The 27,101-nt window shown below is 34.6% G+C and overlaps 2 protein-coding genes, 2 long non-coding RNA genes and 1 pseudogene across 5 annotated transcripts in view; 4 read left to right on the forward strand and 1 right to left on the reverse strand.

Annotated features, from left to right (window-relative positions):
* LOC149269866 (uncharacterized) overlaps positions 1–14,901 on the forward strand; it is a 40,546-nt gene extending 25,645 nt beyond the window's left edge. For both annotated transcript variants that reach the window (XR_016269126.1, XR_016269125.1), the window contains 2 exons: positions 14,337–14,596; positions 14,663–14,901. This is a non-coding gene — a long non-coding RNA (uncharacterized LOC149269866). The remainder of the gene's footprint in view (positions 1–14,336; positions 14,597–14,662) is intronic.
* LOC108609520 (uncharacterized) lies at positions 7,757–8,338 on the forward strand. The gene has a single exon (XM_018001242.2). It carries the CDS (start codon positions 7,775–7,777, stop codon positions 8,336–8,338), a length of 564 nt encoding a protein of 187 aa, XP_017856731.1. The 5' UTR covers positions 7,757–7,774.
* A 1,846-nt stretch (positions 14,902–16,747) lies between the features above and the next one.
* Positions 16,748–18,828, reverse strand: LOC149269867 (uncharacterized). Its single transcript, XR_016269199.1, has 2 exons — positions 17,473–18,828; positions 16,748–17,331 (listed from the first exon to the last, which is right to left on the reverse strand). It is a non-coding gene; the product is annotated as an uncharacterized LOC149269867 (long non-coding RNA).
* A 931-nt stretch (positions 18,829–19,759) lies between these two features.
* LOC149269868 (trypsin pseudogene) lies at positions 19,760–20,590 on the forward strand (annotated as a pseudogene).
* A 5,136-nt stretch (positions 20,591–25,726) lies between these two features.
* Positions 25,727–26,586, forward strand: LOC149269869 (trypsin-like). Its single transcript, XM_089464329.1, has one exon. The coding sequence runs from the start codon at positions 25,742–25,744 to the stop codon at positions 26,543–26,545; it is 804 nt and encodes a 267-aa protein (XP_089320455.1). The 5' UTR covers positions 25,727–25,741; the 3' UTR covers positions 26,546–26,586.
* Positions 26,587–27,101: the final 515 nt, after the last annotated feature.

Genomic DNA, 27,101 nt, shown 5'->3' on the forward strand with positions numbered 1-27,101 from the left:
TTTTTTATACAATTTAAAAACTTAGTTTCACTTCAGTTGCCTAAAGGTAATATATCAATATTATTACAAAGCTTGTCTATGCCGATCCCAATCTCAAACTCGATTTTCTAAAGAAATCAGCAATAAACCATTTCGATATGCACTTTGGCAATTGGAAAAGAGGAGGGGTGATGGGGCGATGGTGCGGCAGGCTTAGGCAGAAGCATATTGTCAGGTTAAGACATGAAGCACGACTCTACTATGACTTGATAATACTTACTGATACTTAATGCCCGAGCTTACAATGTGCAAAACTGCCTATCTAGCCAAGCATTCAGTCAACATCATTCGGCTTATGGCGTCAGCAGTCCTTCACGCACACACACACACACATATAGACGAGATGGAAAAGCATTTTACAAAGACTTAAAAACTTTTGTTGTTGCTGTTGTAGTGAAAGCCAAAAGCCAACGATGCTCGGGCAATGCAATCAATGGCTTAAACTATGAGCCAAGGCCAGAAGAGTTCGAGTAGGTGGGCGGACGTTTCGACTTTGGTTAGGCAAAAAAGTCAAATGTCTAACAACTTGTCATACAAGCAGTATACAAACAGAGAGACACAGAGAGAAAGAGAGAGAGAGAGAGGGGCTGGAGAATTTCATAACAATTTTTGCTGTTGCTGCAAACTGACAGCCGAGTTTGGTTGCGTGGGCAATGTAAACAGCATATATCCATAAATTGCATGCAGAAGTACGCCTTAAAAGCTCGGCGTGGCGTCGATGTGCATGCGTGTGGGTGAGCCAGCCTCGCTGCTGTTTCAATTTAGCTGCCAACAAATTGATAAAAATTCAATAAAATAAATTTTGCAACGGTGCCTAAGTCGAAGGCAACTTTTACATCCCGCCCAGTTGCCATGGTTTGCGTGTGCGTACACCAGGTGGCGCTACTGTATACTCAATCGTATGCAACCAGAAACCAGACATGTGCGAAACTATAATGCGCTACTGAATACGATCAAAGAATTATAAAATATACATGCAGTAATAAATAATAATGATAATGATGATATTGATAATCTTTATAAATATCAATTAGTTAATTTATGATCATATTGATGAACTTCGTAAACATAAATGAGATTTAAAATGTTACTGATCATAATGATGAATACACCTAAAATAAAATAATAATAATAATGATGACTAATGATGTTTAATAAAAACGACTAATCCACAACAATGGGATATTTTATAAATTATATAAATTATAAATAATTAACATGATAATATAAATTAAATTAATAAAAAAAATTAAATTAAAGAGGAATACTTATAGATTAATGAATAAATTAATGAATACATGGCGACGATCATCATCAATAGAGATGGAAATTATATTTATTATGATTATATTAATTCCCGTAATAGATATAAATAAAGAATTATGTGGACATTAATCATGATTATGGGATGATTGAAAAGAAAAAGACAGGGTGTTTCATTGCATCAGAATGATAGCAATAGTAATGTTAATGAACAATTATATGAATAATGAAAATGCTTGGACCTCGTTCAAAAAAGTCCATAGTATACTTTTTCTTTTGCAGGGTACTCAAATAATAAGCCGCATATGCGCTACTGCTCAGCTGCTCAGCTGCATTCTGTGTCTCGTCTGCGTTTTAAGTAATATGAAAAAGTTGCAATGCATTTTTCATGGACTGCAAAACTCAATTGCAACACTTACACAACGAAGACACACGCACACACATCCACTTGCAAACAGTACACGTATGTATTGTATGAGTATGTGCGTACGCATACGTACATATTTATGTGATATGAGGTATATGAAAAACATTTGCGCCTACAAGTAGGCAATAGATTTACAAGTAGAACCAACTGCGTGTTTGTGCACATGTTGATTTTCACTCAGTGCGTTAACGTTGGCTGCCTTTTGGTCTCCTCCGCATATGCTCATATTTCGCATACCCTTTAATTGAGCTTGATTAGTTGCTAATTCAATTTGTGAAGCTGGAAGGAAAGTTGAATCGATGTCCTGATAAATATATTTGTAAACTCTAAATAGGGTTTTCTAGTATCCATTGTCGTTTTTCTTAACTTTTAAATTGAAAATTTCCTCACATGAACCAATTTTCCGTATTTGAATTAAGTCAAATTATGTTCAAATATTTTACTTAAATTTCTTTGAAGTATGTATTCAGCATCTTTTTCTTTTCATTTCACTTTAGAATTATTGCCAAATTTTCCTTACCAATAGTGCATACTCAATTCGGTGCATCAGCGTTTGCTTATCTTTTGGTTTTCGATATGAAAACATGTCCTCAGGTTGTATGTGCACCACGTTGCGTATGAGTGCTGCTCGATGTTTGTGTGTGTAAATGTGCATATGAAGTAAGGTAAACATTGTTCATGATGGCAACGACAACGACGACGAACGGGCGCAAGTTGTGGCCCGGTAGGGATGGGTAGATGGGCTACATAGGGTGGGGCCTAGTACAGGGAGACAGCGACTCAGCTGGCGTGAACTGTGACATAGCTGAAAGCTTCAAGCTGCGTAGCATCCATAATGCTAATGATATTTACTTTAAAGAATGACAAGCAGCAACAGCAGCAGCAGATGCTGTGAATTTAGATGATGGAAAACTCTTCAGAAATACATTAAGCTAAGTAGCGCGACTTGTTGGTCACTTGATATGGCTGTGTGACTTTGAGCGGACTTTGAGACTGATTTACCAAAACTAATTGAGCAATATCGATTTAATTTCTCACGAATTTCTATTGTCAGTTATATTTTGAAAGTAACTTTGTGAAGGCTTGAGCGAAATTTTCCAATACAAGTTCGCTAATTAACTGAGCAATGTTATTTATTTTGTCGGAGTTTCTGATGTTAATATATTATTGCGAGTAATTGGCAGATATTATTATAGGGACTCTTAGCACTGTTTAGAGACAAAATATTAAATATTATTATATTCATATTATTTTTAATATATAATAATTTTAATCTTTACCAATTTGAAGGTAATTTTTAGACATTTTAACAACAGTGTAAATGTGTTTAAACACAATTCCTTACACAGCAATGAGAAATGAGCTAATTTTTTATACCCTGAACCCATTTTCAATGGGAAATCAGGGTATAATGGTTTTGTTGAAATGTATGTAACAGGGAGAAGGAGGCGTGGCAGACCCCACAAAGTATATATATTCTTGATCAGGGTGACGAGCTGAGTTGATTTGGCCCTGTCCGTCTGTCTGTCCGTCTGTCCGTCTGTCCGTCTGTCCGTATGTATGAACGCGTCGATTTCAGAAGATATAAGAGCTAGAGACTTCAAATTTTTTTTAAAATGTCCGTAATTACAGCGCGCATATCAAGTTTATCATTAAAATTCGATAACTCATCCCGATATTTTTTTATCGATAAAAAACCTTATCGAAAACCAGTTATAAAATTATATCTTCTACACCTTTATTGCTAGAGTCTCCAAATTTTTAATGTATGCTTACATGCAATTTTTACAATTTCGGTTTTTGTTAAAATTTACCCCCCACCTCTAAATTCACCCCCTCACCCTCACTTTTGTAAAAAGCGTATTTCAAATACTAGAGACTTGTGCTTTGGCAATTACATGCATATCCATGTTATAATCATAATCTGAAAGTTTCATGAAGATCGTACGTCCATAAAAAAAGTTATTAAACAATTAAGTTCTCATAGTAAGCGCACACTGCAGCCCATGCGTGTTTATGCTTGTGTGTGTATATGTATGTAATTCTTTGTGTATGTGTGTGTGTGTGTGTATGTGTGTGTATGTATGTGTGTGTATGTATGCCTGTGTGTGCGTACGTGCGTGTGTGTGTGTGTGCGTGTATAAGCTGAAAGACGCGAAAAATTATTGAAATAGCTATTACTCCAAGGGTTCAGGGGATCTCGTAGTCGAGCAGTCTCGACTAGAGCTTTCTTACTTGTTTTTATACCCTGAACCCATTGAAAATGGGAAATCAGGGTATAATGGTTTTGTTGAAATGTATGTAACAGGCAGAAGGAGGCGTGGCAGACCCCACAAAGTATATATATTCTTGATCAGGGTGACGAGCTGAGTTGATTTGGCCCTGTCCGTCTGTCTGTCTGTCCGTCTGTCCGTCTGTCCGTATGTTTGAACGCGTCAATTTCCGAAGATATAAGAGCTAGACACTTCAAATTTTTTTAAAAATGTTCGTAATTACAGCGCGGATATCGAGTTTATCATTAAAAATCGATAACTCATCCCAATCTTTTTTATCGATAAAAAACCTTATCGAAAACCAGTTATAAAATTATATCTTCTACACCTTTATTGCTAGAGTCTCCAAATTTTTTATATATGCTTATACGCAATTTATACAATTTCGGTTTTTGTCAAAATTTACCCCTCACCTCTAAATTCACCCCCTCACCATCACTTTTGTAAAAAGCGTATTTCAAATACTAGAGACTTGTGCTTTGGCAATTACATGCATATCCATGTTATAATCATAATCTGAAAGTTTCATGAAGATCGTACGTCCATAAAAACCAAGTTATTAAACAATTAAGTTCTCATAGTAAGCGCACACTGCAGCCCATGCGTGTTTATGCGTGGGTGCTTGTGTGTGTATGTGTTTGTGTATGTGTGTGTGTATGTGAGTGTGTGTATGCGTTTGTGTCTGTATGCGTGTGTGTGTATGCATGCCTGTGTGTGCGTACGTGCGTGTGTGTGTGTGTGTGCGTGTTTCTTGTGCAAGCTGAAAGACGCGAAAAATTATTGAAATAGCTATTGCTCCAAGGGTTTAGGGGATCTCGTAGTCGAGCAGTTTCGACTAGAGCTTTCTTACTTGTTGTTTCTTTTTTTTTTTTTTTTTTTAAGTGAAAATAATTTTTACAAAAAAGTATTTTCCAAATTTGATAGAAAAAAAAAAAAAATAAAATAAATAAATTTCACTTACTATGTTATTTAACTGATTGATAATTCATATTTTCCCCGAGTTTATCGAGCTATATGTGAAACCGATATCATGAATGCTGATAATTTGAATTTTGGCAAACGATTTTGGAGAGAAAAAATGATAACGTTAAAGGTAGCTTCTATTAAGGTAAAAGGTTAAGGAACAGTTTGGAATTTTTAAGGCTCTCTTCTATAAACCGATAAATATATTGGCAAATCAAGCAACAAATGTCAATAATAAAACACCCCTTTACCATTTTAATGCATTGAAACAAAATAATGCTAATTGTATAGATTTCACCACAATTTAATTAACAAAATGCCCGCTAAATATTACACTTAAATTTCTATTGCAATTTAAATAGGCAACTCAAAAACAGACTTTGCCTAAATAACAAATTAAAATGAAATGTGTGCGTCGAGCACTCGGAATTTATATAACAGTAATTGACAGCCCATTTGATTTGAATCATTTGTAAATTGTGTTGAAAAAATGTTCATGCTACAAGCAACACACACACACACACACACACACACACAGACAGAGACCATGAAATATGCAACACATTTGTGGAATCAACATGTCCATCTACATAATATAAATCAATGCATACGTTAAAGTTGATTATCATAAGCCAAATATTATATGCAACTGTTAGCAATAATTGCGGCAGTATAATTGCTTTATCCTGGATTTTATAAAATAGGCGTCAATTAATAATAGGCAAAGCACGGCACAGGTATTTGCAGGTCATGTTGCAATTTTTTTTTTTTTTTAATTAACTTAAATTAAATTTATTTTTTAAATACATTTTAATAAACGAAAAATTGTATAAATTTTATACTATATTTATATAATTAATATATTTAAATAATTACCAACAGTTATTAGACACTTTTTAATATCAATTTTAAATTTATTTTTTTAAGAGGCTTAACGATTTTTTTTTTTTTTTTTTTTATTGATATGAACAATTTTTATGTAAATATTATATAAATATTAATGGGGTTAAACACATTATATGATACCATAAATAAACATATAATATTTTTAATATATATCATATTATAATCCTTGATGATGGAGTCAACAAATGTGGATATTTCAAACATTCAATTCCTTCTTGCTCGCTCCCAAACTTAAACCTAGTCGAGTTTCGCTTTGCAAATACAATTACAAATACTACAAATTTAATTTTTGCTTCATTTGCAGTTGAATTCTAATAAAACTCTCAAGATAAGAACAACATTTTTGAAACAGTAAATAGTTCCACATAGTCCTTCCTATGGTATCTACATATTGTTGAAGAAAAAAAAAACAAAAATATTACCACGCTCACACACTAAAAGTGCTTGTTCGATTACAGTGATGCTCAACAAGCGCTCGACGCTGTAATTAAATCCTGATTAAGTTCAAGTGTTCTGTGAGAGCTCAACTCAACTAGCAAGCGTATGGATTTGCTCATTGTTTTTTGGAGTTGACGCAAAGGCGTCTAGCATTGATGAGGGGGGCGTGACAATTATTGGCGATAAGCCGTCAACACTTGACTCGATAACAGAAGCGACGCGACGCCCAACAGGGGGGCGATAAAATTTTGTTGCCTAGTGTAATGCTTAACGATTGTGTTCATTGACTGGCTAACGATTTTGTTGAATAGGCTAATGCGACAGACTCATCGAACTGCTGAACTGCTGATGTGATGTGCCTGTGCGTGTGAGTGTGCGTGAGTGTGAGTGTGTGTCATGCTTAGCGAGCAATATTCTTGATAGCACACATCGCACATCGAATCGTCATGAATCAAACAACACTTCGGCCTCCTGTGCGTGATTTGTTCAACAATTGTTTTACGTCTGCTCAACAATTGGCCAAAAATGTTAAAGCCAGCTATTGGGCAGGCCTATATAGCTAAACATTGCATGGTTTTTAAAGGTGTAGATGTTTCTGATTGAGTCATTGTAAGCCAATATTAATAGTACTTCTCTTGAACAATTATCCGTTCCAAATAATAATTATTTTTAAGTTTAGTCAATTTAAATAATTATGTATATTCATATGTACATATGTTTGTATTTTAGGTCTGTCATATTTTTACAATTATTAATTTTTTTTTTTCAACATTTTCTTAGTCTTTTTGCTTAGATATATATTTTTAATTATTAAATTATTATTATTTTAAAATATAAATTAAAAAAAAAATATTTTGTAGTAATTGTTTTCTTTTAGTCATAATAATCTGCATTAAATTATTAATTATTATTAATTTATTAATTTTGTTATGTAAGCTTTTTTTTCATATTTTGTTTTCCTTTATTACTTTTTATTTTAATGTGCCTTAAGAGTGACGTTATTACTTATTGCTTAGATTGTATTCAGGTATTATTAGAATAACTGAAGAATAACCGAAGAGACACGAAGAGGAGTAAAGGGTAAATTGTACTAACAGATTTTCGGTAAAAATTATAAATGTGTGCAAAATTATGTTAGGTAGCAGAAAACTTGTTTGGTATAATATTAAAATGTTTAATGGAAATAACCTGATATTTATGTCAAATATATAGATCTCAACTTAATACAAGCTCAAGAATATTGGCTAGTTAGTCAATTTGTTATCAACAAAGTTGATGCATAGTTATCAGCTGAAATGCCCATGCGAATTGGGGCTTTAAATATATATATATATATGTATATATACATACTTTTTTTTTATCGGATCATTGTTTTGTATATAAATACACGCCTATGCCTAGTCACCGCTTTAGTAATGTGGCGTAAGCAACTGAGTACAAATAAATTATCGGAGTCTGCAGGAATATGCGAGATATGCCAAAAATGGCTGCTTTAAACCTGGGCCACAGTTTTCCACTTAAAGATACAGCCTGGTCGTACAGTCAACAACCGATGCTGGATCATTTGGCACTGCAGCAACAAATCAATGCAAATTTCATCTTACACGCGATTACCAACTATAAGAAATCACCGGTCGAGCGCAAGACTCTGGACTTTATTGACAAAAAGTGGCTGGCATTGCGTGGGCTGTGGCGCGAGTTCCGGTATCGAGACGGGCAAATACGACGTGACTACATGAATGCCAACTGCAATGGGCATATCCACAAACAGCACGAATACTTTCAGCAGGAGCTGTACGCGCTCATTCATGAGAAATATATGGCGGTTCGCAGACGCATGAGTCGCGACAAAAGGAATCTGCTCAAGTGCGCAGCTTCCCAGCCAGCTGGGCAGCATGTTTACCAAGCAGGCCAAACAGCAGCGGATGTGGCGAAACAACAAAAAGCGAACAGCAAGAGAAAACAGAATAGCGATACGACTAGTAGATATCCTCTACTTTGCTGTGAGGTAGTGCTCCAAGAAGTTTAGGAAGTTGTTTTTACAATTATACTAAACTAGAAATAATTATATTAAATATTACAACTGTATTAAACATGCAATCCATAGTATGTATACAAAAGTTTAAAAATCGATAAAAACTATCGGTTGCTGTTTTTAGGTTATCGTTTACAAATACGATCTATCAACATTTTTGCTATTTGCTATATACATATATCCGATCGATTTCTATAGAATTTATTAAATATTGATTTTGGTACTGTTAATAAGATCGATTATCAGTTTTTCTGCTAGAGATATCATCGATTACTAATATTTGTGATAAAATTAGATCGATTTGCACTAAAGGCTGTCATTCTGTACATATTATTAAATATCGATGTAAGTTCTGTAAACATTATTGATGATCGATATTACTCTTTAGATCGATAACACACTGTAAAGTTAATCACTAGCTTGACTTAATCGTTTATTATCAGCTATCGATAGATATATGGCATTTAAATATTAGATCATTATATAAGATCTACATATAAAAATGTGTTTTCTTTTTTACTATTTTGGTGTATTTTTATATATTTTTATTTGAATTCATTTTATTCTATAAAACTTATAAATATATATTCCTTATTTTTAATAAGAAACTCTTATCTAGTACAACACTTTACAGAGTATCACACGTATGAAAGCTTCGAGCTCTTTAAATATACATGCCTGATATCCACTTGCATATCCATTTCCCAGATACCCAATCGTGTTTAAATATATATAAAGCGGCTTTGGCAACAGCTAAAGTATATATTTCATAGTATTAACGAATATTTAAGAATTGTTTAATACACTTATCGTTATTCAATCAATCATTCAGACTATTGTGTCATTTGATTGATGGCCATGTCATTTGGCATTTGTGTTTAAAGTAAAATTGACTTCTCATATTCGTATATTGTTCGATGGTTTATATGTGCTTATACAATATGTACTTAGCCATTGACAGTGTGTGCTTGTGTGTGTGAGCGTGTGTGTGTGTGTATGTACTTAACTGTTGTTGTTGTATGTGCGTGGGTGTAAGTGTGTTTGTGTAAAACCAACACCAACGACAAACGGCAGAGACCTTGGCCAAAGGTCTTCACTTGCAATCTAAGTAATGACATCTTAGACACAACAATTCGAATTGTCATTTGCGCTTAGGTAAAGCAAAAAGTGGGTCATGAAGACAGAAAAGAGAGCTTCATATTAAATATTTATTCTACTGATCAAATCACTTGCTATTTTTAAAGCAATTAATATACAATAGAGATTGGGAAAATTAAACAGAAATCTAAAAAAAAAAAAAAAAAAAAAAAAAACAAAACAAAAAAAACATATTATTACAATTTATTTTAATATTTTTGTTTTCAATTTTAAGATATTTATATTAATAAAATTTATTTTTATTATAATTATTTAATTTGAGTTTAATTTCAAACAAATTATAACTTATTAAACTCTCTTTTTGAAGCAATGATGAATAATTGATAATTAATAAATAATAATAATAATTAATAATATGACCCAATAAACATAATTTAGAAGAAAATTAAATAGCTTTAACCAAAAATAATAAATAAAAATGTAATTTATAGGTTCTTAAAATATGATTCTTACTTCTTGTATAATAAATATAAAAAAAAAATAAAATAAAAAAAAAATTAAACTACTACAAAAACTGTTGAGAAGAGTTTCCTAAGCGGTCTATCTGTACCTCAAAATTACTTATATCAAAGTAGACAGTAGTCAGTTGAGTACAAATGATTAAAAATCTGTGCATAACCGGATAATACCGGTTCCATTCCTAATAAATCAATACTTAACGATTGAAATGATTTTGATGAACGATTAGAAATACTTTGCAAGAGATATAAATTTGAAAAGCGTAATTGGAGAATACCCGCACTCAAATTAGATTTAGTTGCTTACGTTGAGATAAGATTAAACTCGCGCTAACTTGAGAAAATTTCCATGATTTGAGTAAATTCCCAGCCAGCGTTGTTATTGGGAAAAGCCCCCCTATCGCTAATTGTGCCTAATCAGAGTATGTAATTTATGAGTTTATTAACTCACAAACAAGACAAATAACTAACTAATTTTTTTCTTGGTCAATCAATTAGTTTTATTTGCAAAAAAAAAGAGAAAAAAAAAAAAAGTGAAACAATTGTCTTGACCAAATAATGTGCGAAACAGCTTATTAAATTGGCCACAAAAACAAACTAATTCGATAATTTGTTTTTCGGCTGGTCATGTTTGCGCTTCTCACTTCTTGCTGTTGTTGGATATTGGATATTGACCACACTTTTGTCTGCTCACTGAGCCCTGCAACCTGGCTGGCCAATAACGACAGCCGAAAATGTTTTGTGGGCCGGGGCATTAAATCGAATGGGGACCACAAATTTATGTGGCTTCGGAGCGCTTTCACTCGCAACTGCAGAAGGTCCATTCGGCAGCCCAAGCAAACAAAATGTTGCCAAAGATAAATGTCTTTATTTATTCGGTCTGTGGAGGGGTAGCCAAGTAGGCTGCGATTAATATTCTTGTTTGGGCTAAAAATTATTTCCGAATCTATCGATACTTTGACTTAAAAGCAAAACCTATAATTTGAGAGTAAATATTAGTATTATTTAAGATGAGATCCCTTGAACCCTGAAAAGAGTTGATAAGCTCTACTGCTCTAACAACAATATTCAAAGAACTGAGATGAGTTAACGGAAAAATATGATAAACTATTGCTCTTGTATATTCCTCGAGTATGTATATAAAATTTTTAAAATTATAGTGCGTGAGAGAAGGACATGGTTAGATCAACTCAGTTCGTTATCCTGATGCAGAGTTCTGCGACGCTTCTGCCGGTTATCTATATTTTCACAAAAGCATTATGCACTAATTTTCCATTTTCAATGGATTCTGGGAATACAGAAAACTAAAAGCCAGATGTAAAGAAAGGAAAAGTGCGAATAAAAAAGCGCGATGCAAAATGAAGAAAAATATATTTTAGAGTTGCGCGTTGCGTACTTTAATATGATTTATTAAGTCATCGTCGCGGCGAAGGCCCACGCAGGCTCCCTCCCATTTAGGCATACCAAAAGGCATATAACAGCAGCTTAGATGTGCGGCTGAAATGGTGGGCAGGGGGTGAATGGTAGTGCGAATGGATTTCCCTTTTCGGCGGCTCCTGGGCAGTAAATATTTGTAACTTAACTCTTGCCGACTTTGCTTGCTTTTTGCGTTGTGCTGCCCGATGTTTATTTTTCTGTTTTTTGCCTCACTTTCGCCCAGTTAGCTTCTTGCCTCCCCCCTCTCTCTCACTCACGCTCTTATTTTTTCTTGCTTATTTTTGCAGCTAATAAAAATTTGATGTGCTGCCTGTTCTTTTACTCTTTCTTGGAATTTTTGTTCCCTCTTTTGCCTTTGCTTATGAGCATTTGAACTATGTTTCGGAATCAAATACAACTGCCAAATGGCAAATACCAAGTATAATTTGCAAAAGGGCACAAAAATATAAAAGAAAATAGCTCAGCAGTTTTCATTTGTAGGGGAAAACTATAGAGGAATAATGGTCAAGATATTTGATTTGATGTTAGTGCTTTGACTCAAGTTGGAATTTCGTAAATCGAAGTGTGTTAAATATCATTTAATAATACTATTATCTGCACCTCTGACTATGTTAAAATATAAATTATTTTAAACTGAGTAAAAATCTATATCGATTTACAATATTTGAATATCAAGTAATAAGGTTACACTCGAGCATTACCGACTTCAGAATACTCACTCACGCCCAAGTGCCACTACATCAAATCCATGGAGAATTTTAACAGTAATTTGGTTGTTAAATTATGAGTTTCTAGCTCTAAAACTGTATAAGATACAGTTTTATCTGATATGCCACACCCCCAATGAACATGTAGATATGTCCTCCAAATTTATTTCGACTGATATTGTCAGACCGAACATACATTTCAGATTTTAACTCTCTATGGTTTCTGAGATACTTGAATTGAATTTTCCGAGACTCCTAGTGAGCGGTTTGGGAAAAGCTTCATACACAATATAAATGGCTTGCGTTCACACGGGACAGACGGACGGACGAACAGAAGGCTTGACAGCAATACAAACACTGCAAAAAAAAAAAAAAAAAAAAAAAAAAAAAAAAAAATCAATATAATCATTTCATTTTGTGAATGAGTATAAATATTAATATTAAATATTATTCACATAGCTACTGGAGCAAGCTGTTTATTTTATATGTTTCCATTCTGTCTGCTTTCTTAAATAACTTAACTTATGTAGTTAAAGACTTTGAAATTGAAATGGCATGGTTTTTATCCTGCAAGGAAATGTTCAAAATTCCATTGCTGAAACAATTTTTTTTTAAAGAAGTCTTTATAACATAATACAAGTTTTTGCTGCACACATTTTAATATTTAGTTTTCTTTTCATAATGGTTTAGAAGCGGGACACTGCAAGCACAGATTAATTTTACGGAATATAATTTTTTTCAAAGTTCTAATCGAAATTCGTTTCGTCTGAAAACCAGTTTTGCCATTTTTGGCAAAATGAAAAAAAAAAAAAGAAAACGAATTTTGGCAACACTTTGGTAACATATTTAAAAAAAAAAAAATTGTTTTTTTTGTTTGTCTTCATAAAAATAAATTTCATATATACAATATTTCTTTGCTTTTGCTTCTCTTGCAACAGTTTGGAGCTGCTGTTGTTCAGGTTGCATAGTGAAATTCATTGAATCGACCCTAGCGAGCATCATATAAAATTGATGCTCTGTCGTCTGCCCGAAAAAACAACGACAACAACACACTGAAGCAAATCCCGCCCATACTTCGTGAGTTTCTGGTGACTGCCGGCTGGCCTGTGCCGCCTGTACAGTAAATAATGTAATAATCTGCCTGGGTCGTGGTCTCACTGCGTCCCATAAACCGAAATTTATGCACAAAATTCAATTATGCTTAAAATGTGGTTAATAGGCCCAACTGGCGGCTGTGCCGGCCTGGCAACAATGGCCACACCCCAGGGAAAGGATCTGCTTCCTATTCCCATACACACAAACACACACACACACATCCACACTGACAGGGCTATTTCCCCCGCTTTGAAATTAGATATTGTTATGTTGTAATTTAATAACAAATTAATCTGCTGTTGCTTCTGTTGTTTTTACGGTTCTGTTTTTTATGCCTTATATGAGAGACAAACAAAAACAAACATGAAAACGAACAAAACAAAAAGAACATGAGAATATTCCTATCATAAGTTAATATTTTGTTTTTGTTATGCGGCGTAACACTAGGCTTATGTTATATGATCTACGCCCAGCTGCTTTATAAATTGTGAAAGGGTCGTCATTTTTTTATGGGTTTTAAAGAGTTTACAGTTAGTTAAGTGCTAACTCTTTTTTTATGGTTTAGTTTCAAATGAAAAATGAAAAATGAAAAATATGAATAGGTGTGTGAGGAATTGAAATTAAAGTAGATTAAAGAGCATAATAAAGTTGTGAATTGATGGGGAACTATACAATATATATATATATATATATATATATATATATGTATATATAAAGTTTGTATACATAAATGAATAAATATAATAGCGCAAAATATATAAAAACAGAGCAAATATCAAAAAAAAAAAAAAAAAAAAAAATAAATAAAAATTATTTTCTTTTTTTTTTATTTTATTTTATTTGCTCGAATTCAGAGTATATAATTACAATTGAAATAAATAAATAAATATATCTAAATATATATAGAATATACTCCTATTACAATTTCATTCGAAAAAAATTCAAATAAATTTGCTATGCAAGTTTTTTAAGGTAGCTTTAATTTTCCATGTATACTTATATCAATCTCAATATCTATATATGTACTCTTGCGTTATAGTAACTGGAATAAATTCTTCTTCGTCTTCATAAAGGAAAAAGAAGAGATCCAAAAACAATAAGCCAATAAAATGCAAACATTTTCATACTTATTTACAGCTCATGGACTTATCGCTAAATTAATCCCAGATTTCTGCCAAGGCTTTTTCCGCTTAACCACTTGACATTGCGCTCCCTCTCCCTCTCCCTCTCCGTGTCCTTCTCGCTCACGCATTCGCATGCGCTGTGTTTGTGTCTCCCTGGAGGTGCTCTGGCGCGTGCAACTGAGGCCAAAGGAAACTGATAAGCAAGCAACAAATCCCCACACATGAGACAGGATAAAGAAAACAGTAAAAAATAAAAACAACAAAAATACACAGGCAAGTAGTCCTTGAAGGGATGCGAAAAACAGCTCAAAACTTGCAAAATGATTTTAAATGATATAGGAAATGGCAAACGGAATACCACACAGACAGACAGTCAGACATAAAAAACAACTCAAATGGACTTGGGCACTGGCGCTGATCTTGTTAAGATAAAGTCCTTTTGCAAATATTAACAAACAGGATATAAGAACAGAGAACTATGATATATATATATATATATATATATATATATATATATATATATATATATTTATAAATATGTATAAGTATTTCGAAGAAATTTGAAACTTGAGGTCCCTTGCGAATGGTAAGTAATTTAATGCATATTTCACATTGAATATTATAATAGTCCCTCTTTCTCGCTCTCTCTCTCTCTCTCTCTCTCTCTCTCTCTCACTCTATCAAATATATAATAGATATATATACATATATATATTTATTGATTTTTTTTCAGGCATTCTTTATTTAAAAAGATTTAGTTATCTTTTAGATAATCATATTATTTAATATACTTTGAGTGTTATCTTTATTGTCAAATAAATATTTAAATATTTTCCATTTCATTCGGTCTTTAGTCCTAGTACCGTTTCTATTTTCGACTGTCTTGTTCTCATTTGGTTAAAAATAGGAATGAAATAATTTTGCACAAGTTTTTGTTAATAATTAATTAACTTAGTTATACCTGTGCTAAAATTCTTATACTTTTATTTTGTGTGCTCTCAAATACTAATTCATATTTAAAGAGTATTTGCTTAAGTCACATTACTACTTACGCTATAGCGGAAAGTATATGGAAATATAGAATTGAAAAAAGTAAGAGAATAATATTAGATGTTAGACACAGGGCCCGTTAGTTGTCTGCCCCCACACACCCATCCAAGCGCATAGCTTTACATATGTGTATGTATGCTTGGACAGGCACCTGTTCCCTATGAACAACTAGGACACAGACAGGCACCCACACACACACACACAACCATACAAACATGCTGTTTGCCATTTTTATTATGAACACAACGTGCGTCATTTTCTTTGCGCTGGCTTTCTGTTTTTTTTTTTTCGTGTATAGAGTTCGCTTTCTTCCACAGCTTTTACAGCTTCTTCAGCTGTTTTTCTCATGTTTGTGCTTAGTTTTTGCTTTCTTTTTTTTTTAATCTACTCGAAGATATTATGCTTGGCATGCTGGCTGGCTGCGGCGCGCCCGCTTTTCTATTTGTCACCCAGATAAGTGTTTTGTAGTTTTTTGCCTTTGATATGCTCAGAGCCAGCGAGCTGGCAAAACCCAAGCCAAAACCAAATCCAAATCTTAACTGCAATGCGTTACGTGCCTCGCAGCCCAGCCAAACCAAACCAAACCAAACCAACTGTCATGTCACACATCTGTGTGTGTGTGCGAGTGTGAGTGTGAGCTTCCTCACCCTTCTGGCAGTTAAGGCTGCCTTGCACAGCTTGAAGTCAGTTCCATTCAACTGGCAACTGTCTTTAAGTCCTTCACTCCCGCTAGACCTTCCAACATCTGCCGCTCCCTCCGTTTTTCTCTCTCTGTGTGTGTGTGTGTGTGTGTGTGCCTCGGCCACCTACTCGACATGTGAGCTAAGTGAGTTGAGATGCCGGCGAACAACTTCAAATCTGCAGTAATAGATATCAACAACTTTCAGCGCACAAGAACTGAAGGACTCGAACTCTTGTCTGCTGCGGGTTTATAGATTGTTACGTTTGTCCGCTTCTTCTATATATTTTCCGCTTCTACTTCTTCTGCTCCTATTTGTTGCTTTCTTTCTTCTTTTTTTTTTTTCGTTAAATTAAAAATGAACTTTGGCAGTTGAAATTCATGGTCATGTTCATGTTCATTTTTTGCCACAATTCTTTGCTTTGGGTCAGCTCAACTGGTCGACATTTGTCTTCGTGTAACTCCGACGCTCCCGCTGTCCAACGTTGGCTTTGTAAGCCACTTGATAAGATAAAGCGCTCTGTATTTTACTCAACGCTCTGATTGCGCGTTTGTCCCTCAGAGATTTTCGTCGACAATGCGACAAGATAATAAATATATTTATAAAAAAAAAAATATATAATATACTAGCTGGCCCGGCAAACGTTGCATTGCCCTCTATATTATTTCTAGGTAAAAAATTGTTGAAAGCTATGTTGTTCAGGTTGGGATACACTCTGATTAATTTATTAATCGGATTTTCATTCAAGCGCCTTGTAAAGGACATTCTTCGTTTTTTGGTCAGGTGCAAGAACAAATAATGCGGATGGTTTGCCAACACGTGAGCTTGCCACGTTCAATTGACCATGAGAAAAACACACATTTTCTAGATTGAGGCCACAAATAGTCAAAGATTGGCCCTGTGACTTGTTGATCGTCATGGCGAAGGCAAGACGAAGCGAGAATTCAAATAAATTCAAAGGGCATATCTTTTGAGATCATCGGAATCCTAGGAATAAGAACTTCCTCATCTTTAAATTTTCCTTTGAGTATCGACGCGTGAATCACATTGCTCATCAGTTTTCTTATCACCAAACGCGTTCCATTGCACAGTTTTGGTTGGTTTAAATTTCTAAGCATGCAAATCTTGGAGAATTGCTCTTTTCATAGCTGTGTTCATTTCTTGACGCCGATCAAGTTGCTCTTCCATATTGCCCATGAAGTATATTTGCAAGAATTTTTGCTGTGCATCTTCAATAGGTTGCAATGATCCAATGCGATGGCAAATCTGGCCTTGAATCTTTAAATTCAAAGCCATAGTTATAGTTAGATTTACAAACACTTTTTACATAAATCTAACAAACTACATTATTCCAAAATTTTTTTTTTTATTTTTTTTATTTTGACAGTCATAGAAAATAAAATTTTTAACGTAAATTACCTTAAATGTCGGATTATATCCGTTACCAATAATTTCCGCCCCAAATGAAGTCATTTGAAAACAGGCATTGTATTTTTGAGTGCTCGTTAGAAAATGTCGTGATTCTAGTGTTTCGCCATAAAGCAGGGAACGCAATGGCTATGGTGACCGCTAATGGCAATGTCACTTTACCACTAAGGCAGCACAAACCGGGCGTTTCACCAGCAAACTTCAATGCGCCACAATGCTGGCAAACAACGTCCATTGGACCAATGCAAACTAAACGATTCAAGCTGTAATCAATGGTGCAATCATATCGAAACGCTGCTCGATTCAAATCAATCCTTGAACCATTTCTTATTGCCATTTCACGGGCTGCCTCTCTTTGAGAAGCACGAATTAAGGCCCTTCTTTGCTGGGTACTAACGCGGAGCCTTTCTCGGGCGATTTCTCGCTCTTCGTCAGATAATTGACTCGCGCTATTCCGTTGCCTAATTGCATTATGGGTCCGCCGGGAAAGATTAGATCTTCTAGGACGCGGCATTTTTATTAATAGTAATACTGCCCTCGCACAAAACCATATAAATCAATCGAGAAATATAAATATAAATAATTTACACAAATTTATGTTTGAGACAAACAAATACCTGAACTTTCGAGATATTTAGCTTTTGTAAAAGTCCAAAAATATAAAAAGCCAAAAATACACTTTTTAATAATTAACTTTTTTTTTTAAATTTCGAATTTTTAATTTTTTATTTATTTTTGATTAGTCAGGTTTTAATCTTTTGATTTTTTTTTTTTAATTTTTTCAGATTTTTGATTTGAAATATTTAGAATGTTTAAAAGTCCAAAAATATAAAAAGCCAAAAATACACTTTTTAATAATTAACTTTTTTTTTTTTTTTTTTTGAATTTCGAATTTTAAATTTTTTATTTATTTTTTGAACAGTCAGGTTTTAATCTTTTGATTTTTTTTTTGAATTTTTGCAGATTTTTGATTTGAAATATTTTTCTTTTTGATTAGGAAAAAATTTTTTTTTTGTTGAATAGTCTTTTTTTTTTTTTTTGTTGAATAGTCTGGCCTGCTCGAGGCTGTGCCGTAGACTGACTGACTACATTTGTTTATTTACTTCTACACTATTGTCAAAACTGTCACTGTTACCAAGCCTACTGGGTATAAAAAAAATTTGAACATTTGGGGAAAAAACCGCGTTTTTCAAGTATTCGGCAAATTTTTTCAGTATTTTTAAGACCCTATACTAAACTCGTTGCGGAGACAAATCCAACAAATCAAAAACCATGAAAATTGGTCCAGCAGATCTCGAGTTATAAGTGCTTGGACACTTTTACACAACTCTCTTTTATATATATAGATTACATGAATAGATCATTATTTACAACACTGTTTATAACAGGTGTTTTTTAAGTTTTTAACTGAGGAACGTTTTGTATAATGAGAACTTAATTTATTTTATTATTATTATTATTATTTTTTATCTATAAATTAGTTAATATTATGCCCTTAACGTACTTTAACGTACGTAATTTTTATACCCTGAACTCATTGAAAATGGGAAATCAGGGTTTAATGGTTTTGTTAAAAGTATGTAACAGGCAGAAGGAGGCATGGCAGACAAAGTATATAAATTCTTCATCATAATATATATAATATATATAAGTTGATATCGATACCCAGTCTACATCACATGAAATGTACCTAATGATTAATAATCGTAAATGTGCTGATCATCAGCAAAAAAGTTCAAACCCGAATGGGTTTTCCCAATTGTCTAAGATCTCATTCGGCACTTTATTTGTTATTTTATTCAAACTATCCGATAAACTTATAGTTATAATATATGTATTATATATATTGCCTGTATACTTACATTATTTTCTGTTGATTTTGTATGCTTCTCTTAACTATAAAGCCTTTTTCCTCATGATTATTATAAACTATCATACCAAATGCAGTTAACACTAATTAAATTAATTATTAGCATTAGCATTGATTAGCTCCTTTCATTACTTAGCGGCTTGTTTAACGATTGTCTTACAATTACATAAGACAAGAAGATTTATTACTTACATGAAATATAATATCTCCGGCACCTATAATCTATAGTAATCAGGGATTTCAGTTTTATTGTGTCTTCATTATGATGTCGTTTAACACTAATTCTACTCACCTAATCTAAGCGAAGTCTGCCGAGAATTTATGAGCCTTCGACATAACGCTCGATACAAAATTTGATTGCCAAGCAGTGTGATAAGAATTAGTATAAAACGAGTGCGATTCAAAAGTTGAGTAGTTTAGTATTTGCTAACAATATGAATCGTTTGACTGTGAGTTTCATTGGCCTGTTGGCCTGCCTGGCCGTTTGCCAGGGCATGCCCGAGCAGGAGTTTCCCTTCGGCCGCATCGTCAATGGCGTGCCAACCACCATTGAGGCTCATCCCTATCAGGTGTCGCTCCAGACCCTTAAGGGAGCCCATTTCTGCGGCGGCAGCTTGATCGACGCTCAAACAATTGTCACCGCTGCCCATTGCTTGCAGTCGTACAAGGCAAACGAGATCCAGGCTCGCATTGGCTCTACGGACCGTAATGAGGGCGGCGAACTTGTCACCGTTTCCAAATTGAAATACCACGAGGGCTACAATAGCAAATTGATGATCAACGATGTTGCCGTGATCAGGCTAAGCTCTCCCGTTCGCCAGTCCGCCAAGGTGCGCTTTGTGCCTCTGGCCCAGACTACACCACCCACGGGCACACCTGCCGTCGTCACCGGCTGGGGCACCACCTGCTTCCTGTTGTGTTCATCGACTACTTTCCTGCAAGAGGTTCAGGTTGACTTGGTTTCGAAATCAGATTGTGACTCGGAGAAATATGCCTATGCCGACGGAAAGATCTTGGACACCATGGTCTGTGCCTACTCCGAGAAGAAGGACGCCTGCCAGGGTGACTCTGGTGGCCCATTGGTCGCCAATGGTGAGCTTGTCGGCATTGTTTCCTGGGGCACAAGCTGCGCCAAGGTCAACTATCCTGGTGTCTATGCTGATGTGGCGTCTCTTCGCTCTTGGATTGTCTCCACAGCTGCGGAGTTGTAAATGAAATGAATAAAATTTGAAAATGCAATTATTTTTCTTGCTTGTTCGTTGCAATTTGTATCCTTTTGCACAGAAAACAGTTTCCAATCATGTGTGAGCTAAACTAAAAATGAGATTCGAATTCATTTATGGCTCTGTTGCAGCTTAAAGCTCATTTATTGTTGAGCCACAAATTGGTTTTCTTTTTGTTCTTTGTTTGTTCGCTCTGGACGGCTACAATTTGTGCTAGCTTCTAATGGCTTTTAATCCTCTTGGCCCAATGTCAATCTGTAAACATTATCGTGCCATCAGTTAGCCACTTGACAGCAGCAGCAGCAGCAGCAGAAGCAGCAACAGCCAAGGCATGTCATGGCACAACTTGTCTATAACTTGCTCATTTATTAAGTTCTAATAGACTGGCATACACACACACACACACACACACACGCGCTCGTTCGCTCCAACCACAACTCAGCCACAAAACAAGCCACTCGAAACCAGCTGAAAATATGCAAAGAATTATTAGAAGTGAGTGTAGAACTTTTGACGAGGATGAGCAAGGACGTAGGACGACGCAGACGACGACAACTTGACTAACTGCCTGAGTGGGCAGAGGGATATAAAAGAGTTTGTCTCTCTATGCGTGTGTGTGGATGTGTGTTTGTGTGTGTTGGGACTTGAGTTTGTGCCATAATACGCTGTATATCCATAAGATACATTGAGTTCTTGTCGTCGACTTGGTTTCAGTTTTTCTGCTCGGGCCCCGTTTTGGCTTTGGCCATATGCAAAACTTTTGGAAAACATGACAGCACAAACGAATAATATCGCATGCCATAAATTACACTTAAGTATTTAACAGCTTTATGGAAAACAACAACGACAACAAACTGACACGCCCACAGCTTGGGCAATAAAACGACACAGGATCCCAGACTGTGCGTGTGGACTGGTCGGACTAAAGTCGCGTCTATATGTTATATTTTATCAGACGCAAAAAAAAAAAAAAAAAAAAAAAACTCAAAGAAAAACATTTTTAATAAAAATTCCCGCCTGGGCGTTGCTTGAGGGCGTGGCTAGACAAATGACAAAGGCTGGCAGTCACAAATCCTATAGTAAGCGATTCTGCTTAACATATTTGCTATTAACTGAAACATAGATGAGAGAAAAATATAAAATATATTAAAGTCACATATTAAAAAAAAAATAATAATAATAATAAAATAATTATATTATTATATTAGCTGATCCTGTTAATAGAAGGAATACACGAGAACAATGTAAGATCGCCTATGATGCACTAGCTACTTTAATTTTAGCGCTGAAAACTGATAACTCTCGATGGTTTCAATAATCGATATTGTCGATGACTATCGAACAACTCTGAGAATATGGAAGAAATATGTTTATTAGCTTTTTAAACTTTGCTTTTTCAGCCCATAAATTATTAGAATAAAAATAAAAATATAAATAATAAAATAAAACAAATTAAATAATGTTTTTATTAAGGTAAATGATGTGCCGTTCTACTATTATACAATGATTATACTCATTCACTAAAGTGAAGCTAATATATTGGAACGTGTACTCGTATATAGAAAGATTCCCAAGATTACAAGAATTTTACTGATTCACCCATTAAAAATATGTGTATACAACAAATTGGTAGCGTGGCAAATGGAAAAATGGATCTGGCATCGTTGGGGCTAGGAATGAGTATGCTGCAGTCGGTAATGCCCGATAGCAAAATTTCTCATTTGTTTATTCCATCATTTTATATTAAACTGCATTTTCAATTTAAAATTCTACTTTAAATATATACATTTCATTATTTTTAGTTGCAATTTATATTTCATTTTCATCTATATTCATCACATCATCATCAAGCTCCAACACTCAATTAAATACTCCATACTGCCCATATTATAATCCAAATTAATCAAAAGTAATCTAAAATAAGTTCCATTCAAAATATTGCTGAATATTAAGTAAAAGTCAATAAATACTATTGATCACAATATTTTACACACAGTTATCAATATTCCATTTAGTTCGCATACTGTAAAGCTGTCCGAAAATAGAAAAGCTACACTGTGCTACAACGTTTCCGGAACATATTGCTGCACAGCTTCAGCTGCAATTTCGGCTCCAGCCTCAGCTTGTGGCTGCATAGTTTTGTAATCAACTGCCTGAAATGCTTTGCATGGCAACGGCGTGATTTAGTACCATATCTTCCCTCCAAACTACCAAAATAACTAACGTTGCTGTCGATCGTCACCGACTGCAAAATACTCATTCACGATCCAAAAGCTGTCAGGTTAATTTTTCCATTTGCCACACCCTCAAGTAGTATATAAATATTGATTTTATTGAAATTAATATAGGATATTGAAAGTGGCTTATTTGTTCTTTAAATTGCTAACTCTAAAACCCATAGTGAGCGGATTGGGAAAATTTTTATAGTTCGATTATATATACGACTCCATATCCCAAAAGTCAAGTCTATAAACAGATAGTCGGTCGTTCCACATAACCAAAACAGTCGTTTCACTATTGTGAATTAGTATTAACAGAACCAAAGTGATGTCAAAAAAGTATTGCATATTTTTGGGCCTGGCTCAAATGGACAGCAATTGACCCGAGAACAACAAAAGTTGCCTCATGTGCCCTTCTACACGCCCCCCCTCCCCCCCCCCCCCCTTGGCAGCAAAATGGAATGAAAACGAGGAGAGGGAGCGGGAGAGTCAGAGAGGGGGAAAGGTGCGACAGCAATGTTCGTTCGCTCAGGCAGGTGTAAAATTATATGCCAGTCGTGTGGCATATGCGGCATGTGGCATGCAGCCCAAATAGCTGATGTGCAACCCAAAATATGCGAGCAACAGAAACAGGCGAACACCCTAACCTCAAATTGTTCCTTAGTTAATGCAATTTAGCAACAGTTGGAAAATTAGAGTATCATAATCTGTATGTTGTCTTTTAAGATATCTGGGAAACTTAGAGCTGAGCAAAACAGTTTAGTTGGATAGCAGTTGAGACATTGGATTTGAAATAAGTTTTTATTATTCATATTTATCGAATTTAAATATAAATGATCAGCGTCATTACTTTATAAAAATTTAAAATAAATTATATAAAATAAGCATAGAAATATTTTATTTAAAATTAAATATATAGATAAGAAAACAAATAAAACCCAAGACAAATAAACAAAAATAAATAATTAACTCATTGGATAATTATTTATTTTTTATATCTCAATGGTTAATTATTTATTTATATATATATATGGGCAAAAGAAAATTCTATTAAAACAAAAAAGCAATATATATTGAGTTAATTTTATATAAATAAATAAATAAAGTATTTATTTTTCAAATCAAAAAAATGAGATCCGAATAATAATAAATAAAATAATCATTTAAAACAAAATAATAATGAAAAGACTGAAATAAAATATAATTAAAAAATAAAACAGAAGCTTGCAAGTTTGCATCAAATAAAATGCTAAAACTATAGAGGATAACAAAATATATTTATTTTAACTATGAATATAAATATCACGAACAAAAAGTTATACCAATCAATGTTGTGTGCGCTATTCACATTCTCCACTGCCCATTTTATAAGTATTGTATTTTTAGAAAAAAATAAATATAAATTGAGAGTCAGTCAAGTGTCTGATTTTAGAAATTTAAGAGCATTAAAATTTAGTATTTCGGAAGTAAAATATATAATTTCTTTTTTTATTTATAAAAATATTTATGGTCAAATTTTTTTTTATTTTTAAAAATATTTATGGTCACTCTCTGAGTCTTATGCACAATTTATGCTTTTAAATGAGTTTTATAATATAGAAAGTGTATAAGAATGGAAACTTATAAAACAGTGGCTTATCCGCGGTGTTCCATTTGCATGAGTTCAAAATAAAGTAGAGCGTATGATAATTATATGGAATTGAATGGAAACGCATTCCGAGGGTCTGTCGATAGAACCAGCAACAACTGGACGTTGTGGGCGAGTGCTGGCTCGACTCAAACAATGACAGACAGCATTAATATGAGTTTTCTCGCTTCTTCTCTCTCTCTCTCTCTCTCTCTCTCTCTCTCTCTCTGTCGCACTTATATGTTTATGACATAATGACAGCCGACTTTTGTGCACATAACACATACGCCGGGTTGCCATCAATGGCAGATGGCATTGGGTCTCAGTCAGGGGCCAGCTGTGTGGGCATGGCAAGGCTCAGCCGAGCTGAGCAAGCCATTTTCTGACAGTTATGACTGGGATTCAAATGTAATCAACAATTTTTAACTTGCTTTAGCTTCGGTCTCAGCCTGAGCCTCAGATGCGAACAGCTTTATTATCTCAATCATCTGCTCTGCGCTGCAATCAACTGTCAGATTTTGGGTTAGTCGCATAAAACTTCACTTGCTGGCAAAGTATAAAAATCACTTGCTGTCACTTTGTCTCCCTGGCCTGCTCTTTTTTTTTTTTTTTTTCTTTTTGCATAATATAATAATAATTTATGCCCGCTTGAATGACAGTGTTTGGGTCTGACCGAGCGGCAAACTCAAGTGGGGAACTGTGTCAATTTCACGAATGAGTGTGTGTGAGCATTTTGTATGTCTGTGTATGTGATGGTAACCGTGCTTGTGTGTGTGTTAAAGTCAGTGGGTAGCTTTAAAAATTCATAAGAAGAAGCATTGGATTCCTATATAGAAGATGCAAAAATTTTAACTTTAAATAAAAATATTATAATATATTATATTAATATCGTGTTGTGGGCGAAATAAAAATTATAAATTTCAATTTATAAATTTAAAATATAATATATAATATTAATAAAACAGGTTATCAATTTATTTAATATTTATACTTATATTAATATTACATTATAATAACAAAAAAATTATATACCATACCATATATTATTATAAAGTCTTAAAATTTCGTCTAAGGGATTTATATTACTCAGAAAGATTGCGGTATCTTTCGTAAACATAATTTATAATAATACAGATTTTATTTTTAGCATATGTCTTCGTCATAATAACATTGAGCGCGTGCTACTCTACTCTAATCTGACCGATGTCTTCCGAGAATTTATGAGGGCTCGACACGGCTGTACGATAGATGGCCCTTGATTTACAGGTGCTGTGGCAAACAGTTTGATAAGAGCCAGTATAAAAACACCGTGTCTGGATAGATGATTAGTTTAGTATTTGCTAACAATATGAATCGGTTGACTGTGAGTTTCATTGGCCTGTTGGCCTGCCTGGCCGTTTGCCAGGGCATGCCCGAGCAGGAGTTTCCCTTCGGCCGCATCGTCAATGGCGTGCCAACCACCATTGAGGCTCATCCCTATCAGGTGTCGCTCCAGACCCTTAAGGGAGCCCATTTCTGCGGCGGCAGCTTGATCGACGCCCAGACAGTTGTCACCGCTGCCCATTGCTTGCAGTCGTACAAGGCAAACGAGATCCAGGTTCGTGTTGGCTCTACGGACCGTAATGAGGGCGGCGAACTTGTCACCGTTTCCAAATTGAAATACCACGAGGGCTACAATAGCAAATTGATGATCAACGATGTTGCCGTGATCAGGCTAAGCTCTCCCGTTCGCCAGTCCGCCAAGGTGCGCTTTGTGCCTTTGGCCCAGACTACACCACCCACGGGCACACCTGCCGTCGTCACCGGCTGGGGCACCACCTGCTACTTGTTGTGTTCATCGACTACTGTCCTGCAAGAGGTTGAGGTTGATTTGGTTACGAAATCCGACTGTGACTCGGACGCTTATTCCTATGGCAACGGACAGATCTTGGACACCATGGTCTGTGCCTACTCCGAGAAGAAGGACGCCTGCCAGGGTGACTCTGGTGGTCCATTGGTCGCCAATGGTGAGCTTGTCGGCATTGTTTCCTGGGGCAAAAGCTGTGCCAAGGTCAGCTATCCTGGTGTCTACGCTGATGTGGCCTCTCTTCGCTCTTGGATTGTCTCCACAGCTGCGGAGTTGTAAATGAAATAAATAAAATTGATATGAGCAATTGATTAATCAAAGTATTGTTATTTATTGAATTCATTATTGAGTCACTTGAAAGGTAAAGCAAATTTAAATACAATTGATTTTAAAAGTATTATTTGGCTTCTTAATTATAAAATTAAGAGCAATCAATTAAAAAAAAAAAAAATTGGTTAATATTTATTAAAGAGGTTTTTGACTAATTTGTTTTTAATTATTTAATTTTGTTTAGAATTTAGGAAAATTTTTTCAAGACTTGCCAATAAATTATATTCCCAGAACTTTCGATTCTTCGTCAAACGCGCCTCTTCAAAATGCTTATATATATATGTGTGTGTGGGTGTGCGTGTGTGAGGATGTGCATGAGTTCATCAATCATATTTAAATCAATTAAGTCAAGTTATGGCTGATGTGTGGAAATTTTGCCTCTCAGCTGTTTCGAGTTGCAAGCCAAATAACTTAAGCTCAAGCGAACGCATATTTAATTAATTATTCCGGTTGATGCCACAGCCAGTCATAAACATTAAAAAGTTGCTCAAGTGCATGTTGATCT

The sequence above is a fragment of the Drosophila arizonae genome, chromosome 3 (assembly GCF_054131065.1).
Source record: "Drosophila arizonae isolate 15081-1271.41 chromosome 3, UAZ_ARI_1.0, whole genome shotgun sequence".
Lineage (NCBI taxonomy): Eukaryota > Metazoa > Arthropoda > Insecta > Diptera > Drosophilidae > Drosophila > Drosophila arizonae.